The sequence below is a fragment of the Nestor notabilis genome, unplaced genomic scaffold (assembly GCF_000696875.1).
Source record: "Nestor notabilis isolate BGI_N333 unplaced genomic scaffold, ASM69687v1 scaffold6405, whole genome shotgun sequence".
NCBI lineage: Eukaryota > Metazoa > Chordata > Aves > Psittaciformes > Psittacidae > Nestor > Nestor notabilis.
In genome coordinates, this window is record NW_009928814.1 from 52,657 (window position 1) to 72,143 (window position 19,487).

Below are 19,487 nucleotides of genomic sequence, written 5' to 3' on the forward strand. Positions count from 1 at the left end.
ATCTCTCAGATAATGTCATCCATTTACAACTGGAAAAACCTCTCTTCAAAAAGGTCATCTGGTCTTGTGTGAAAATATCTAGAACGTATCAGACTGGAAAGTTGTACCAGTGCCTAATTCCTCTTAACATCAAAGGTTTACCCTTTGCTTCTGGTCTGGATTTTTCTAGTTTTAATAACCAGTTGTTGCATTTTTCTCTTACTTATTGAAGAGACGCAAAGGTTTTTTTCCATCTCTGTACAAAATTTAGTTTCACTCTTTTCTGTTAATAAATTACTTACATTGAATTCTTCAGGTGCTCTCACTCTAAGGCATTTTCTCATGTTGCTTTTTTTCCCCACTCTGTCTTTCTAAGTTTTGCTGTCTTTACTAAAGTACATGAAAACTGAAAGTGCAATACCACCCTGCTGAATTCTCCTGCAGAGGCAAATCAGCTTTTTATTCTATGGTCTCCTCTTTGTGCATCTAGATGATTGCATTTCCTATTGCATCACACTGGAGTTCTCTGTTGATTTACTTCTATTCTGTGATTTCTAACAGAATTTATCATTTGGGAAGTGTTGTCTACATGCCTTTTTTCTAAAGACTCAACTTTTCACCTGGTTCTTCAAAATACATTTTGTTTGAACAGGCCCAGCATAGGAGCCAATAATTCAAATCACAGCCCTGTCCAAACCCTTCACTCCTTTGCCAGTTGCCATGTTACTTGCATGGTTCATGAGTGGTGCTTTTACTTTCAGAGTTTTGATGAAAACATTGAATAGCAGTGAGCCAGATCACAGCATTTTAAGGGAAGAGTCCTCACAAAGAAGTCTGATTTGACCAAAGTACAAGCACTTACGAACAGACAGTCCTCACTGAATGTCAGCATTACACTCCTGTCCTCTGATTGCCTTATTACTTGTAATCTCTTCAGCTTTGTCCAGGGACTGCTATCGGGCTAACCTGTGAGAAAGTGGCATGCTACGTCTGCAGGTTTGAAATGTTTGTCTCCAGTAGGTGCTGCCTTTTCTTTCTTTCAAGTTACCAGGGGACTTACAGAGTTCTTTATCACCTTCATCCCCTTTCTTTCCAGTGAAGGAACAGATGGTTTTATGGACCACTTAGTCCTTTTCTATATCATCCTCAACAGTGCTACCTCCTCTGCACAGGTTACCAGGAATGAAAAAAAACCAAAAACACCACCAAAAAGCCCTAAATTTTAAAAATACTAAAATGAAGGTTTTGTAGTCTTGACAGTACACCATCTGTCAGTTCTTCTGCGTATAACTGGAAAGCTAACTCTGCATCTGGAACATAAGCTTGATTTCTTAAAACAAACAAGAGGATTATCTGGGAGTTTGGGACCCCACCTTGCAGAAAGCTCAGGGCAGTCAAACTATTTCCCTAACACAGAATCCCACTGGTTGTGTGGTTTATAGTGAGGCCGGGGCTTTACTGAACTGCAGTACCTAGAACGAAAAGGGTATTACAAGAGACCAGAAGTTATACAGCTGTCTCGCACAACAACTAATCAAATGCACCCAGGAGAACAGGGGAAATTTGAGGGCTCATAGAGAGTTATCAGAAACAACATTTGTTCTCTCAGTCTCCTGGAGCAACAGTTGCACACTGTCATTTCAATGCAGGGAGAGATTGTGGCATTGCCAGTGTTGCTGTGGTGACTAATGAGTTTTTAATATCACCTGCTGTAAACAGCTGGATTTAAAGCAATCATAAGCAGGGACACTTTAGACCACTAACATTTTCTTTTACAATGAGAATGCTTTTAGCTTTGGAGAAGCAAAAAGAAAGCCAGACCCTTGGTGAGTACCACCACATCTGCTGTCTGTTGGTCCTGTGGATGTTTTAGTCTGTTACTTTGCGCCAAGTCAGCAATGAGCTGCAATTTCCTACAGCCAATCTGTGCCACTCAGCAACTAGTGGAACTTGCTGCTAGGGAGTGGATCATGAAAGCCTTGGCCCTTAGTCTCATTTCACATATCCTGGGTGTTAATTGCCAGATACCTAAAGCAAACAGGTGTGTGAACATTATGAAGGAAAGCATAACATCAATATTTAGGTATAGGAGGAGATTATTATTAGCGTATTAGATCCATCCCAGTCATAAGCTTAAATTGTAAGGAATGCACAATCCTTGTGCAGGGGTGGACTGGGAACTCTCAAAATTAGAAAAAACATTGCTTTAAAGGTTTTATACCAAACAAGGTAGTTTCCTCTCAACAGCGTAAAAGGATATTTTCAAGATTAATTTGCTAGAATAATCTTACTAAACGTTTCTAAATGCTCTAAATTGTCCAAGCAACTGCTGCCTTCTTAGCGATTACTTCAGTAAATCTGTTCACTAACGAATGCCTCGATGCAAAAGTCACAGAAGTCTTCGTGAAAGCAGCAGTGACATCTTGTGGCCCCTTCAAGCAAACCAGAGCTCCGATCCGTCCTGTCTTTCATCCTGGCTGGTGGCACCCGCAGCTGTGCCGGCATCCAGGGCTTTGGTGGTGCGAAGGGTCCTCCCACCAGGCAGCCAAATCTGAGCTGCCTTTGCACAAACACAGTGGACTCAATGGGGCTTGTGCAGAGGAAGATCAATCAGCCTGTATTGTTTGCACTCACAAAAAATCTGCCAAGCACACAGGTTGTGTACTTCCCTGTTTTATCCAGGTTATCCCACTGATGTCACTTTGAGAGGGAGTTATGATCTTTACCAATCACCGGCTTTCACTTTTGGGTCTCCACTCAGTTTTAACTTAAATCCTAACTGGGGACCTGAGCCTCTGGATTAGGCAATCGAGGTGAACTGACCAGCTATACACCCTCTGCAGTCAGTAGAGAGGCGCCTTCAGGGTATAATTCTCATCTTTATATACCTATTTTAGGAGGGGATAGCCCTGTATGTTAGACAGTATTTTGATTTGTCTAGAGCTTAATGATGGTGATGATACAGTTGAGTGTTTACGGGTAAGAACTAGGGGAAGGCCAACAAGGCAGATAGCATCGTGGGAGTCTGTTATAGACCACTCAACTAGCATGAAGAGGCATGCTATAAGCAGCTGGGGAAAGTCTCGTATTCAGTAGCCCTCTTGGGGGACTTCAACTTCCCAGATATCTGCTGGAAATACAATATGGCAGAGAAGAAGTCTAGGAGGTTCCTGGAGTGTGTTGAAGATAACTTCCTGACACAGTTGGCAAGTGAGCCAGCAAGGGAAGGTGCCCTGCTGGGCCCATTCTTTGTGAACAGAGATGGATTCATGGGTGATGTGTTGGTTGGAGGCTGTCTTGGGCATAGTGATCACTTGGTGCTTAGCTGGCTGCCAGCTGCCTTCTGTGATGGTGGGACTTTCACCCCAGGAACGAAGGTGGCCGTAACTTCATGCAAAAAGGTGTTCTTTGTAAAACTGCAAGTTTGGGATTTTATCTCCCGGGCAGATGCAAGCTCAGTTGAGGGAAGGTATTTTTTCCTGTGGAAAAGTTATACAAATATTCAGTGTGACAATTCTGTATTTCTCACTGATTGTCGTTTCTTTCCAGTGCTATAACACAGTGACGTAATACCTGAGGCTTTCTACTTGACTTTGAATTCCATTTCTAAAGGTTGTATTAGCCAATAGCTCCATGATTGTTTTTTTTTTAAACTGAGAGATTGCAAACAGAAATGTTTTTCTGTTCTGAGTATGTCCCAGGTTAAATGCTGGGTTTTGTTTCTTTCATCTAGCACTAAGATGTAAATGTTTTTACTAATATTTTTCTGTTATTTTTGTGATACTCTCCTCCCAAGAATATCCTTTAGTGGAAGTTTATTACAGGATTTGGTATTCAACTGTGTTAGACCCTATCTGTAATACACTTGCCATCTTCCTTCAGCACCAGTGGCTCCAGAGATTACTTCCATAGAATATTACAACCACCTTTTGTATGTCACCTGGACCTATGGAGGAGATGGTACTGACCTTTCTCATTCCAGGATGCTGCATTGGATGGTCATTGCAGAAGGAAAGAAAAAAATCAAGAAGAGTGTAAGTATGAGTGGGGAAGCTGTCACTCATTTATCTGGGGGGTTTTTTTTGAGTCGATAAATTTGTATTACAAAGTTTAAGCATGTTGATTAAGATTGGTAGAAGCCTGATCAGTTGAAGTTGTTTCACAGTGTTAGCATGCACTTCCAAAGGCTCAAGCTTTCAAGATAGCCAGTGGACAAAATGGTTCTGTGGTGATCCAGTATAAGTGTTGATACTTAACCATACATAAGGATTTTAAAACAGCTTATATATGTCTGAGCTGCAGATAGTAAAACATTTTTTAGTGAACAGATTTGGGTTTTTTTATTTTCTTTTTATTAGTAACCAGACTACACTACTGGTAGACAAGGTTTTTTTCAGTTCATTCAGGCCAGATACTATCACTTCCCATTTTCTGACTTCACTGGACATTTTTATAAATTACGTGTTTTTCATTTTGTGTTTTGAACACAAGTTCCACTAACTGATGGGATGAGGATTTCACCCAGAACGTGGGCGCTTCTTAGAAAACTTGCCAGATGCTAAGATATGTTCTTGGCACATTATCTTGAACTTTCTGAGCATACTTAAAAATCACTTAGAAAAAGAAATCTGGGGTTTTCAATTACAGATTAAAGTCATCCTGCTGCAGGGTACTGAGGTGCATGTTTAACCTGAAGCAAAAGAGCAGCCCCTGAGAAGTGTTTGAAGAGCCGCCAGTGAGAAGTATGTGAAATAGAAAAGGAGCACTGAAACGCAGGAATGTATATGGCCAGCAGTGTAGCTTCATGTAGCCTGTAGCATGTGACTGTCTTCTACACCACTCTTGAGCTTTAATCATTGACAGGCAGAAAGTATTTGGTCTTTTTCAAGGGAAAGGTTTCCCTTCTACAACTGAAGACTCAGCAGATGCTGAATTGGAAGTGGATTTTCAGCATAAGCACAAATTCATCAGGAACTTTCATTTGGATTTATATGGAGTACCCTGGCTTTCGTTGGATTCCTAGTGGCTGCAAGAGTACACCCATCTGGAGCTTGTTACAGCATGAATCTAATTACATGATTAGTAGAACTGTTCAAAAACATTATGTTTCTCAACAGCAGGAGCTTCCAATATTTGGATCTTTGTTTCAAACAAGGAAGAAAACTCCACTTTATTTTTTCACTACAAATAATATATACTAAAATTGAATTCTAAAAAAATTGTGCTATGATATCCTTCTCCTCTCTTCTTTCCAAAAGTCATGTTCTCTGCAAGGTTATTATTCGTAAAAAAAATCCAATTCCTGTGCCATTCAGCTTCATTGAATATGAAAATCTTAGATTAAATAAATGTAAAATAAACGTTAAAAATTAAATTAAAAAGAATAGTGACTAATTTTAGATTTAACAGAAGATTAAAAACAGGGTATCTACAGTAGAGAATATCTGCAAATAAAACTTCAAAGCTTTAGAAATGTAACTAGAAATGTTTGTCTTTGTATTATTTTCAGGACAAGAGAACTCAGAAAGTATTCTTTAAGAAATTCCTGCAACAACCTATCTATAGTGAAGATTTATGGTCCCAGTCATATTTATAAATATGGGTACATGCCTGCAGGCATCAGGGTGTTCCTGTTCAGACTCCTCAGATTTATTAATCACTTTTAGAAATGGTGTCCCTTAAAAACCATACTATGTTGTAACATCTTTATCTGATTTATTATGATTGTTATTATGGTTATAATAAACAGTTAACATTATAAGGTAATGATGACTTTTTCTTCCTGCTGCTTTGTACTTCCCAAGACTCTGTAGAAGTTGGTTAGTTTATAGTGAAGTGATGAAAATAATTCGCTTCATCCTGTTATTCTTTATTCAGAATTGTCTGTTTCTCATGTAACTGAAAACCTGAAAATGAAGTCACTATGAAAATCAGTATGAGATTCCTGAATGTGCACTTTGTAGACAGTCTGCAAGTACTCTGATAATAGTCTGTTGCAGTATCTGAGTTCTGCGTCCTTCTCTATGACTCTGGAAAAATAGGAAGCTTACTCACTCCTAAAATAACAGGAGGAAGTTATTCACAATCTTTTGAAGCTCACCTCAGTTTTGGATCATATCTGGTTTCAAACTTGAGGATGACTGAAGTCAGGCCCTGAGATCTATTTTCAAGTCAACAGGTCTCTAGGTAGGTGTTAGACTTACTCAGCTGGATTTAATTTGAAGGTTCTCAGGATACGTAAAGGCTTGCTTATATGTATCTTGTGAACTTTGTTAGAGATCTGACCTGATTTAAATTCCTCTAAAATTGTAATGGACTGAAAACCATGATTTATTTAGCATTCTGCATAACTTCAGAAGAGTGCTCTCATTGGTGTTAGGGAGATTTTCTTTCTTCCTTAAAATTTCAGTGGTCATGTAGAAAATAAAGCCTATGATTGTCTTCTTTTTGCATTGTGATATTCAGCTGAGTGTTAGGACTTTCCGCAGTGGATTTCAGTGGGAACTGGTTCATGTAACAAGTGTAGAACATGCAGAAGACATCTGCTGTTACGCACAAAACTATTCGTAGTATATTAAGTGACCATTAATTTTAAAAAAAGAAAGTATGGTTTATGTAAAATTTGACAGATGGTGTCTCTGATTATTGTAGGTAACACGCAATGTGATGACTGCAGTGTTGAGCTTGCCTCCGGGAGACATTTACAACCTTTCGGTGACTGCTTGTACTGAAAGAGGCAGCAATACTTCCCTGCCCCAGCTTGTGAAATTGGGTAAGAAATGTATGTTACAAAGTCAGCCCTTCTCTCATTAGACTGTAAAAGTAACTCTGTCAGCAGATTCAGCATCTTCCTTATTTCAGTCATGTACCTGTGACCGCATTTCTTTTGCAAAGCTATAATTTTCACCTTACCTTGCTGTGAATATTGTCTCATTCCTGCATGTGCAGCTACTCTCCTAAAGTAGTTTTACTCAAGAGAAGCAAGAATAGCAGAATTTGACTGTAAGCAGAAGTAGGAGAGTGGAAATTGCTTAATGCCTCACTGGGAGAATAACTTCATAGTTGCTTCTTTAAGGTCTTGGAACACAGGCAGGTTTTGGGAATGGCAACTCAGGCTTCACAGATGAAATTTTCAATACAAAGCAGAACCTTCCTTGCTTTTGACAAAACTGTTTCTGGGTCTGCACTCTGCTGCCTGGTCTGGTTTCCTGTGTCCCCATCTCTCTCCCTGGGCGCATCTGTAGTCTTCTAACACCAAAAACATATTATACAGATCAGTGATAGTACTCTTTACAAACACAATCAATCAGATGCTGCGGAACACAGCATCATTCTAAGAGAAATGCATGTAATCTACTCAAAGAAACATAAAAAGACTTGAAAACTTAACCCTTAAGGTAAGATTTTAAAATATAAGTTCTGCCTAATGTCTTCCTTTACCTTTGAGGAAGACTGGACACTACACCATTGTACCTTGAGGAGATTCTTCTTTTGCACACACATGGAACTGTTGAGCCCTAGGTACCTAAAACTGTGAAATTCCAAAGTGTGCCTAGCTGCTTTTACAGGTGTTAACTCCACTGTGAAGGTGGGTAAAGAAGAGTTAGTAATTTCAAACTGGATTATCTTTTCTACATGCATAGTATACCTGTTGAGAGTGACAATGAAAACACTCAATAATTTCTAATTGAATTAGAGATCTTGAAGCAATCATTGTCCAATTGACTTTCTCTGTAGCTCTTACGGAAGTCTTTTAAACAGTGCTGGGGCAAGCAGTACAGCCACAAGAATCTGAGGTTCTTCCAGGTCTTTCTACCAAAGGGAATATTTGAAAGATGTAGAGAAATTCCATGGATTTTCTCGTACCTGCACCAGTCCTGTCTGCTGTTTTCCCCATGCCTTGTCTCTGTGCACAGACTTACATGTCTGTACGTTCCTTCCCAGGACAAAGTGGATGGATGTGTGAGGGTGAATATATCCAAAATTTTGGGGGGGGTATTTCAAAATATCAGCTAACTCTGTCTTTCAGACAGGTATACAAATGCTCTGTATTATTATTCATGTTGCAGACATGCAACTAGACTAGACTCTGCAGGCTAGTTTTATTTTCTTGTTCTTTGCTTATGGACAGGAAGACTTATTGAACTGGTATAGACATTTTGCCCTTGCTGTTTCATTGACAACAAGGAGAAGGTGGAATGAATTCCATCTTGATAAATCACTTCCAGACTTCTGGGGGGTGGGAGTATTGGTTTGGGTCTTTTTGGTTGCTTGTTTTTTGGTTGTTTTGGTGGTTTTTTTCCTTGATGCTGTTTGCACTTTGAATAGACAATAGTAAGGATATTATACCAGAGGTTTTCCTTCTTTCTGTTTCTGAGGGAGCAATGGGAGTTGTAATTAGCAGAAGTGGGAACTAACTCCAAGTGATAGACGACTCAGCATTTGGCAGTTGCTTAAGCATTCCTACTCCATGATGTTTGCTTCATCCTGGCAACTTTCCACTTGCAGAAAAAATCAACCCATTTGCTGGAGGCAAAAGGAGGATTTGTTTGGGATGATGCCTTAATGCAAAACTCATATGTTAACTGAGGCCATTTTTTACCTGGTGTGAGGGATGGAATGTGTTTCTGAATCGAAGAGCAGATATACAGCTGTAATTAAGAGGGACACTTTCCTATGTAGTACTGGGACAACATATACACTGCAATCCCCATGGCAGAGAAGCAGCCACGTGAATGTGCCTCAGTCCCTACGCAATTCTCCCCCTAATGGCAATATAATCTGGGCAGCCTCCAAACCTAGAACACAAGTCTGACTGTCTGAGGATTGGATACATATCCAGCACGTCTATAACTACTTGAGCAAGTCCTTTGAGCCGAATTTTTTGTGGTGGATCTTGCATATCACATCCAGGCTCCTGTGACAGCATCTCACAAAATGAGAATTAACAAATTATTTGTGGAAAGGAAAAATAAGAGCAAAATGTTGTTGTACATAGCACATTGTATGTAGTGTGTCAGGATCCTAGAATCCGGTCATTGTTCGAGAGTGACAACTTTAATTAAACATCCGTAGATTAGGAAATTTGAAAACTCTAGAAAACAGCTCAGAAATGTTGCCCAAACAACCCAAACTTTGTGTTCCCTGAAGGTAAACCAAAGGAGCCCAGGATGTCTGATGCACTGAAAGTTGAGTATTGCCAGTACCCATCGTGTGAAGTCGTTAGGATGAAAACAGGATCAAGCCTTGGTCTTTAAATAATCTTGAGGAAAAAAAGTTTATCTCGTCCTAACACTGTCTCAGGGTCATTTGGTCCTCCCCCTGCTTTCCTCTGTTCTTTTCTCTGTGCTTTCCACACACCAGGTTGGTTCAGGCAGCATTGCAGTGAGGGGTAGCTGCCACTGAAGGTCAGTGTGGCCTCCCGCAGGCTGCTGCCCACCCTATGGACAGGGTCCATAGGCTCAGAGGTGTCCCTGGAGATGGCAGCCAAAGCCACCACATGTGGGATGAGGATGCTGAGTGCAAGCCCCCCCCCTCCCTGTTTCATGATATCTCCGATGCCATCACTCCCAGAAGACCTTCCATATCCCCCCTATCACATTGGGGGAGTAAGAGCAGTAAGTTGAAGACCCCTGCGATCTGGACCTCTGCTTTCAACGAGAAGAGAAAATTCTTCTGGCTAACTGAAACAGGTGCAGATTCAGTGGCCTTTAAAAGATAGCTTGATTTAAAAAAAAACAAAAATTAGGCTACAAGATATTTTTTTTTTAAGCTGCTAATTGGCTAAATGTTCCCCCTGCTACAATTAAATGAACCTAGACAGCTTTTGCTTGTGGAAAGCTGCTTCCTTATCATCTCCTGGGGAAGGCCTGTGAAGACAAGCTTTCTCAGTCCAAATGTGTTGCTAACAGGTAGACAATCATCTTCCCCCAAAAGGGTTTCTGTTAACATTGTTCTATTAATAGAATATGCTGATGATCATCAGGCAAGGGTTCTGTTGAAAAGGGAAGTGATTACCAACTGTCCAAATAGAGAACAGTTTAAACAGAGAAGAAAAACCAAGAGCTTTATCATCTTCTCATTTTATAGTGGTAGTTTGTCATCATGAGAGGCAGGGCTCTATATTGGCAGGCTGTATCTGAAGGAAATGAAAGATAGAAAGTCATCAGGCATTCCTTTAATTTTTGTTCAAGGCTTCCTCTTCTCAGTTGTCTGGAAACTTAAAGATAAGCTTAATAAAAGGAGACTTTCTCTTAACCAGAACCAGCCCCTCCAAAATCACTGTTTGCTGTCAATAAGACTCAGACCTCCGTGACTCTGCTGTGGGTGGAAGAAGGAGTGGCTGATTTCTTTGAAGTCTACTGCCAGCAGGCTGGATCTGGTCAGGAAACAAAAGTCCAGGTATGTAAGCATCTCTTCTTTGGTTTCTGCTCTTCATCTCTGAAACTGAGATTGGGCCTTGCATCTTTCTGGTTTGGTATCTGGTTTCTATGTAAAGCCCAGTGACATTTGATGCTCAGTACACAGGTTAGATGATTAAACCAACGGTGGTAGGGTGGTTCAGAATTAAACTTTTAAAAGCTAAACTACTAAAATATTTCAAAGACTAAAATATTTCATTATTTTTCAATATTAAAATTGGCTTCTGTCTTACTAGTGAGATTATAATTAGTTGGACAGAAGCCGTATGCACTCAACAGAGTGTTAGTCCTTGGCTATTCGTGAAAATGGCTCTAATACACTGTGCATAACCTAAAAGGCCACAAAACTAAGGTAATGTCAATGGGCAGGAAGGGAAAAATGATCAGGTAGCTTGATAAGGAATGAGAAAAATAGACATATTTATATGTCGTAAGATCTTGTATGCAGCATTTAATTATTTCTGGCTTACTTTATTCCTGGTTTGAGAACTGTTAACTGAAGTTCAGTAGGACCTTCACTGCTATTCAAAGAGTACCTTTGTGCTGCAAATGCAGCTGCTTTTCATGCATTCTGTCTCTTAGAATATTTCCTTCAAGACCCACCTTCTCAGCCTCACAAATGAACCTTCTTTTCTCTCTGTCCAGTTAGGTACCTGTGCTTAGCGGCGTCCCGGCTATCTAAGTGTTTAGATTGGTAACACTGTTCAGTGAAGAACAGAGCAGTAGCAGTTTTAATTCCTTGACATTCAATGCTGTGCAATATGTGAGGCTTACATGGCGTTTTAGCTGATAGTATAGGGAATCGCTGTGATTACATGTCATGGAACACCATTCTCTCATGTGGACTGACACACATAATCAGGAATCATTCAGAAAAAAAAGTAAAAAATAACCCACTCAGACCACTGATTATCAAAAAAGAGACAAACATACTCTTCAGTCCTATAGAAGACCAATTATTTCATACTCTTTCAAATTGAGAAAGGCACTGACTAAAGTAAAATTGTTTAAATGCACTTTAATCTTTTGGATAGTTTAGATTCCACATATAGATTCCTGCTTTTTCACAGTGAATAGCTAAAGATAAAGATAGTAAAGTCATTATCCACTTAGCAGAGATTCATAATAATTATGTGATCAGGCAAGGAAGGTACCTCAGGATTTGTAGCTTTATTGCACAGCAGATCTGTTTTAAAGGAAAAGGAAGGAAAAGACTGCTCCATTTAGTAGGAGCTTCAGTGGGTGTCTCATTTGTTGACATGAACATCTGACACTGGCAAATGCACAGAGATTGTCAGCTCACTTCTCATTAGATTTGTCACTTTCTTCTCTCTCTGCAAAAAGGAGAAGGGCTCCTTTCTGAACTGTAGGAAGAGGTGCTTTCTCATTAGACTGGTGAAAATTCTTTGTGATTTTCTGTACTAATTACATGAACCTTTATGTCCCTTTCCTTCATTTTTAAACTAACAAAATGAAAAGCAACAGCTTTCTGAGTTTGAACATCTTGGATTTTGGTTGACTAGTTTAAAATTCCCGAAGGGGAAAATGGAAAACATTCATTCAAGTCCAATTGCCAAACAGTGGCCCCTCCTTTCAGCTCACTGAATAAGTCTCTTCCCTTACACTCATGTACATGTGATTTCATCTGCGCAACATACCTCTGAATTGCACTGCAACAGCAACTCTTGCTATCCTAGAAGGAGCCTATGACTAACAACGGGCCATAGGCCACTGCAAAAATCCAGTGCTCGGGACTTGTTACAGCATCTTGCACTTCCCACCCGGAGCAAATTTACTCATAAAACTTCTCCTTGTTCCCTTTCTAAACCGCTCACTCAGTGTCCCTGTTTTCGCATCTGCAACCCACCCTTGGTTGTTCTGCTGGAGAGTACAGAAAAGACTATGGGGAACTTAAGGGGCTATATCTTTAAGTCCATTCACATGTTGTATTTGTTTTCTTTTGCTGTATCAGCACTTGAAAAACACAACTGTGTTTACTAGGGACATAGTGATTAAAACATGGTATAAATATGTTACGTAAATAATTTCTATTAGCTAGAAAAACTAAGGTGTGAGATGTCTGATCATAGTTATTGCCAAAAAGCTTTGTTCTAGCTTTTTTTTTCACCTTGGCCACTCAAAAGGCTCACAGTTCTGCACATCCAGAGGAACTGCCTCAGAAGCAGAGATGTCACCTACTCATACGAGGGTGTCAGGATTGAGACTGCCTCGGCTGTGCTTTGAATAAAAATAACTTTATTTTCCTCCTGCCTGTATGTCTTAGTAACCGGAGCTCATGAGCTTTGCCCACCTCTGGGGATGTCCCATGGGTGGCAGCACTTTCACCCACCAAGCCTGTGCCCAACCAACCCCCTGTGAGGCATCCTCTTGCTCTCCCCAAGGGGCCCTGGGGCTTCCTGGGATGCTCTGGACTGTTCCTGATGCTGTTATCACCTCTGTTCCTCTCTTCTGCCAGCGTGCTGGGCTACCTGCCTATTTTCAGACAGGCTCTGATTATCGTCCCTGGGTTTTGAAGTGCTGGTTTCTTTCAGCAGGTCTGACTTTAGCTGTTCAAATATATGGGTGGATAGGGAAGCACTGATTTGTACTTTTGTTTACAGCAGAAATGAACTTCTGTGTGTTTTTCCCCATATCTGCAGGAACCTGTCACTGTTTCTTCACATGTAGTGACCATTTCCAGCCTAACCCCTGCCACTTCCTACAACTGCAGTGTAACCACCTTCAGCCACAACAGTCCCAGCATCCCCACTTTCATTGCAGTTTCCACCATGGGTAAGCAGCACTTCCCTGCATTCTTCTTTCTCCGCCAGCTACAACATCTGTTTCTCCTTGCTTTCTAAAGCTGCTCTCAGTAATGCTAGACCCAGGGGTTGTTTGTATCATGGAAAGGCTGCCAGATGTGGATGGGATGGGGAAGCAGCTTTAAAAAGTTCTTAGAAAAATCCTTGCAGGGGAGTTGACTTGGAAAAATATAAACTGGAGGCTCTACTGGGTTTTGGAAATCAGAGACCTAGTTTGTGCTGTGAAGGATGAACCTGCTTGATGACATTTATGGTGAAAAGCGTCTTCTCAGCCAAGCCCCAATGATGAAAATCACATTTATAAGCTCCTAAGGCAAAAAATTTGCTTTCTGCTTCTAGTGAAGATGTGGAGATAGGATTAAAGGGAAGGAGAAAGGCCATCGCAGGATCTTGAGCAGTCACCCCCCAAAAGGGATAGCTCCTGATGAAGGCTCCCTGGGCATGTTGTGAAACCTGGCTCCACACTGACCTTGACGAATATCGATGTTGAACTGCCCAAAGCAGTGGACTTTCCTTTAAAGTCTCCCCTTCAGAAGGATCAGTGTCATCTCTGCTTAGTTAGGGAGTGATGTGTAGTGTAGTCCTATACATCATCACCACTCCATGCCGGAGTTCAATGTATGATACTTAGCTTAAAAATATCCATGATTTTTAATCTAAAAAATGCTTCTCTAGACAATTGTGGATATAAAGCTATTCCGACCAAGTAAATTAAAGAGGGTTTGTTATAAAATGAGTAGAACAGTCTATCTGGTCTCATAGTAGTACGGTCAATAAGACTGTAATATGAAACAAAAACAAATCAAGGTTTTGTTACTGGGATTTGATTCCAGCCCTTATTTAAAACAGAATATATTGTTAAAATTTATTTGCCAAAGAAACTCCATCAATATAGTATAGTATAGTATAGTATAGTACAGCGCCTTAGCCTGTTATTTCGCTTTTGGGTCAGAAAAGGTATTATTTTTGAAGATCAGCTTCAGAGTTGAAATGTGCTTTGGAGACATAGACAATGATGAATGTCTGTATTTTACATTTCCTTCACCCTTTTCTCTTGTGTTACGAATTTCAGTTAAAAAGGAAAACAAAAACAATCTCAACATACTAAAGTTTAACAAAAATACCAGAGTTAAGACATTTCCCCACAGAAATTCTGTAAGAGCAATAACTAGTCAAAACCTCCCTTTATTCCTAGTGGTGGATTTTTCTCCAGGCTGAATGAGATCAGTTCATTAAAAAAACACTATCTACATTCAGGGAAAAAAAAACCCACGAAAGAACCAAAACAAACCCCACAGCAGAACTCACAGCACTTCTGAATTGAATAACCAAGATTCCTTGTTTGTATGTACAGTCACCGAGATGAATCCCAACGTAGTGGTAATCTCCGTTTTAGCCATCCTAAGTATCCTTCTGATTGGACTGCTGCTGGTGACTCTTGTTGTACTCAGGAGAAAACATCTACAAATGGCCAGGTAAGTCCAGATTTATGCTAGTTCCAAAAATTTCCAACAATAACAAACACATCATGACAGTAGTTGAAATTGAGGATGCTTTTTGTGCATGGGTGCTGCTCAAGATGCTGTGAACAGGATATCTTCAAAATAGTTGTCTTGCTGTTGTTTATGAGTAGCATGTCTTCTCCCTGTATCTGCTTTCATTTGTGACCTGAGTTACAAGCTCAACCTTTGTCTCATTTTCAGCTTTACAAGAGTGGATCCACAAGAAGTGCAATCACTTATTACAAGAGGGTCGTGTCAGGCAGCTAAAGGGTAATTAGGACCTGGGGCAACTGGGCATGAGCAGGACATCAAGATGCTTAGTAAATATTTCCTGTGGTTTGGAACAGGAGATTTTCCATATCAACATACAAGACAGTGTGTTAATCAGGTCCAGGATGCTGCGTTTCAGGCCATGTAGGCCTGAGCCCTTGTACCCAAATCCCTACAATGAGGGAGGATATGCCCAGGGCCCTGATAGTCTCTCTTTGGAGGACTTGCCAGTCTGCCCCCAGATCCTGGTCTTCCAGTTGGCCAAATCCTCCATTCATATGGACTTCTTTCCTGTAGAAACTGCAGCATTGGAAAGAGCATTTGAGCTCACCTATATCTTGTCTTTCTGTGTAGTCAGGATGCAGCCAAATATGTGAGACCCACAAATCCAGAAGGGATCTTGGGTTCTGCTGTTCACCTCTAACACTGAAGATCCCAATTTATTGTGTCATACAGGTGAAAGAAAAAACTGTCTTGCAGGAGTGTAGGGGTGCAGTCCCTTCGGCTGTCTGCACAGATCATTTTTATGTGAATATTGAAATTCAATTTCCTTTTTCTGGTGGTTTTACCTGTAACAGTTCACTTTAATGTGGGTTGTATTATAGCCTGAGTGAACTGTGTAAATTTCTCCAAACCCTCAATATGTAGTTCACCTCCTGGTTTTGGAAGTGTTCTGGAGTCTTCATCCTTTTATAATCTGTGCAATATATTTTATATTAATTTACTGTGCTGTCTTAAGAAAGGAAATTATTTCATGTAAAATCCCACCAACTTATGTGAATCTAGCACTGGGTTACTTAGCAGACCTCGTTACCTGTATTTTGTGTGTCATGTTTTAGCTATGTATTCCATGCAACAGATGACCATATCACACACATTTTGCTGGCTCTGTGAAAATCCCAGCTAAATTAGTTCTTTTTTGTACTTAATTACTTTGCAAGCAACCAAAAGCTTTTTCTTTTTATCACCTCTTCAAGCCCCAGAAGATAAAAATCCTGAAGGAAATTAAAAAGTAGATCCAGTAAGAAGCTGGAAGCAATTGTTTGCTTAAATCAAGGAATCAAAAGCAGTCAAGTCAATTTATCATTTGTGGCTGAAAATAATGGACTTGTGGTAAATTCACTGAAATGTTATTCAGGAAATTCAGGGGTTTACCACAATTATTTTGTGAATCCAAAATTATCATGATGCTGTCAAATGGAGACAATTATACATCTCCGTGGAGTTGGGACAGTGAATATTTAGTATAGAAAGGTAAATATTTAACATATGTACTAAGGCCAATAACTGTTGCTAGACCCAGACTATAGAAAGCCCACATCTGGACAGAAGATGAGTTCTATTCGAAATCTTTATTAGCAACTTCTCCCTTTTTTTATTCTTTTTAAAGCATTATTAGGAAACCTGATCTCAGGTAGTGCTGAACATTTGTTAGTTTTGGATGACTATGTTCAGGGATTTCAGTTATGCTGATCACAGATTACCTCACATTTAGTCACAGATGGGAGTGTTCAGCACTTCTCCACAACACCAAGAGTTCTCTGTTAAATCAACATCACTACAAGCATTGTGAATCCAAAAATGGTAACTTTGTACCCAATGGTCTTCCTGAAACAGGGAATGCGGGGCTGGAACCTTTGTCAATTTTGCATCTTTAGAGAGAGATGGGAAACTTCCCTATAATTGGTGAGTGTTTGAAGCAAGGCTTTTAATTATGTCTTTCCCCATCTATGCTTTTTCGCAAATATGATCTTTAATCTTAAGCGCTTATTTTTTATGCCATCACTGTCCCTCTTTAAGATATTTTGGGGTTTTTGAATGATGACTAAAGACTATGTATTCTTTCACCCTTTAGTTTTAGTAGGGAATGATGTATATACATGTCAACCAAGTTGCATAGATGTGTTTTGGGAGGATATTCTTTTTCCTTTCTCTTACAGACATATTTCCTTACATAAAACAAGTGTAGAAACTTGATCTATAAATCCATTAGCACCTCCATAGAGATATATTTACATCCAGAAGTAAGCTTGCCTGTAGATGACTAATTAGCAACTGTCTTCATGCAGTGCTATTAATTAATTTCTCTTTGCATTGCAAGAGAAGGACAAGCCAACTCAAATATTTACTGTAACTTAATGTTCAGTGCTATTGAAAAGGCTCAAACCCCTCCCCAACATACACTTGCTAATCTAGAAAACCACCTACAAGAGTTGCAGGCACTGACTATGGACTCCAAACCATCACTGACACCATCAGCTGAAGAAAAGTATTTGAACAAAGAAAGTCTGTAGGATCAGATGTTATAGAAGTGAAAGGGCTCTTGAGAGCAAATTGACTGGCACCAGTGTGGTCATTTCCATTCCTATTTTGGAAAATAAGGGCTAATGACTGACCAGGGTTTACTGGTTTGTTATTAGCAATCTCTGCTAATGTTCTCTTTCAAGACAAGTCCAAACACAGATATTTAAAAGCATACTGTCAGCCCTATTCCAGTATGTAGGAAAAAGAAAATCATAGAATCATAGAATTATAGAACAGTTTGGGTTGGAAGGGACCTTCAAAGGTCGTATGTGCCTTGGTTTTACACTCACGGTCACCTTTGGTGATGGCCAAGAATTTGAAAAGAGGAGTTGGTGCACAGGGAAATGCTTCCATGATCTCATACGACACAGCCTGCCAGCAAGGATGGGATTAAATGGATTGACACTGCACTACAACAAGCCTTTTGCTAATAAGCATGCAAACTGAACTAACAAGCCCTGCAAATCTTGTCAATACCTCACTGTGCTGCTAATTAACTGGATATTAAACAAGCTTCACTTGCTTGGTTTAGCTTTAATAGCAGCCAGCTGTATGTAGTACAAACTAATCTTTCAGCTTCTCTTGCTTGGACTATATTAATGGCAAAGAAGGCAGAAGATCAAACACTCATGTTAATTAAATAGCCAAGCTTGAATCAAATGATTGAACTAGCAACAGATGTTATTAAAATCATAAAAGGCTTTTTTAGGGGAAGGGGAATTAATTAATAGGTTTGGATGTGAAAGTGAAGGTTCTTGTTTATTATATGTGTATATATGTGTATATATGTGTGTATATATATGTGTATTTATGCATATGTGTATACATACATAAATTATGTTATAAAAATATAAATTGAGGAAAGTATTCCCACTTAGTATCTCCACAAATTTCTGTTCCTGAAGTCAGTGTTCCCTAATCTGATGGTTCTGACTTCTCTGAGAGTTAGTAAAGATATCTTGTTTTGTGTGCCTCTGTTGTCTAATGTCAAAACCAAATTCACTGTCCATCCAGGCAGTCAAATGGAAAATATGGCCCTAAAGACAGGTAGAAGGATTAAGAAGACAGATTTCCTTCGGGGTTATTCCAGGGATCTAGTAAAGGAGCTATGGGCATATCCACTGATTCCTAAGGAAAGCTCAATGCAGCAGAGTTTTCAGAACTTGAGCAGTCTCTGCATCTTCCTTTTAATTGCATAAAATTGTTCAGTACACCTAAGCAGGAGGTGAAAGAATATATAATTCCAGGAAAACAATATTGTATTTATTGAGTAATTACATATTTTTCGTATGTTGAATAAAATCAATTGGTTTGAAAAAGTGGAAATTTATCAGGATGACAAAAGACCTTAGGCCCACTGTAGGAGAGGATCAGGTTCAAGATCATCTTAGGAACCTGAATGTGCACAAGTCCATGGGACCTGATGAAATCCATCGCAGTCCTGAGAGAGCTGGAAGATGAAGCTGCTCAGCCACTGTCCGTCATATTTGAAAAATCACGGCAGTCAGGTGAAGTTCCTGGTGACTGGAAGAAGGGAGATATAACCCCCATTTTCAAGAAGGGGAAGGTGGAAGACCCGGGGAACTACAGACCAGTCAGTCTCACCCCTGTGCCTGGCAAAATCTTGGAGCAGATTCTCCTGGAAAGAATGCTGAGACGCATGAAAAACAACTGCACATGAGCAGTTGATGGACTTGTACCTTGACTTGTGCAAAGCGTCTGACACTGTCCCGTATGACATCCTTGTCTCTAAACTGGAGAGACACCAATTTGATGGATGGACTACTTGGTGGATAAAGAACTGGCTGGATGGCTGCACACAGAGAGTTGTGGTCAATAGCTCAATGTCCAATTGGAGACCAGTAACGAGTGGGGTACCTCAGGGGTCAGTGTTGGGACCGATCCTGTTCAACATCTTTGTTGCCATGTTTGGCGACATGGACAGTGGGATTGAGTGCACCCTCAGCAAGTTTTCCGATGACACCAAGCTGTGTGGCTCGGTTGATACGCTGGAGGGAAGGGATGCCATCCAGAGGGACCTTGGCACCCTTGAGAGGTGGCCAATGCCAGCCTCATGAAGTTCAACCAAGCCAAGTGCAAGGTCCTGCACCTCAGTTGGAGCAATTCCAGGCACAGCTACAGGTTGGGCGAAGAAGAGATTCAGAGCAGCCCTGAGGAGAAGGACTTGG

The 19,487-nt window shown here is 40.2% G+C and overlaps 1 protein-coding gene across 1 annotated transcript in view; it reads left to right on the top strand.

Annotated features, from left to right (window-relative positions):
• The window catches only part of PTPRO (protein tyrosine phosphatase, receptor type, O), a gene marked incomplete at its 3' end in the record, with an annotated part of 57,265 nt that overhangs the window by 26,929 nt on the left and 10,849 nt on the right, over window positions 1-19,487 (top strand). The window contains exons 10-15 of the mRNA XM_010014688.1: window positions 3,862-4,013; window positions 6,631-6,751; window positions 10,241-10,380; window positions 13,061-13,193; window positions 14,577-14,697; window positions 16,612-16,680. Of these exons, the coding sequence (XP_010012990.1) occupies window positions 3,862-4,013; window positions 6,631-6,751; window positions 10,241-10,380; window positions 13,061-13,193; window positions 14,577-14,697; window positions 16,612-16,680 (736 nt within the window). The remainder of the gene's footprint in view (window positions 1-3,861; window positions 4,014-6,630; window positions 6,752-10,240; window positions 10,381-13,060; window positions 13,194-14,576; window positions 14,698-16,611; window positions 16,681-19,487) is intronic.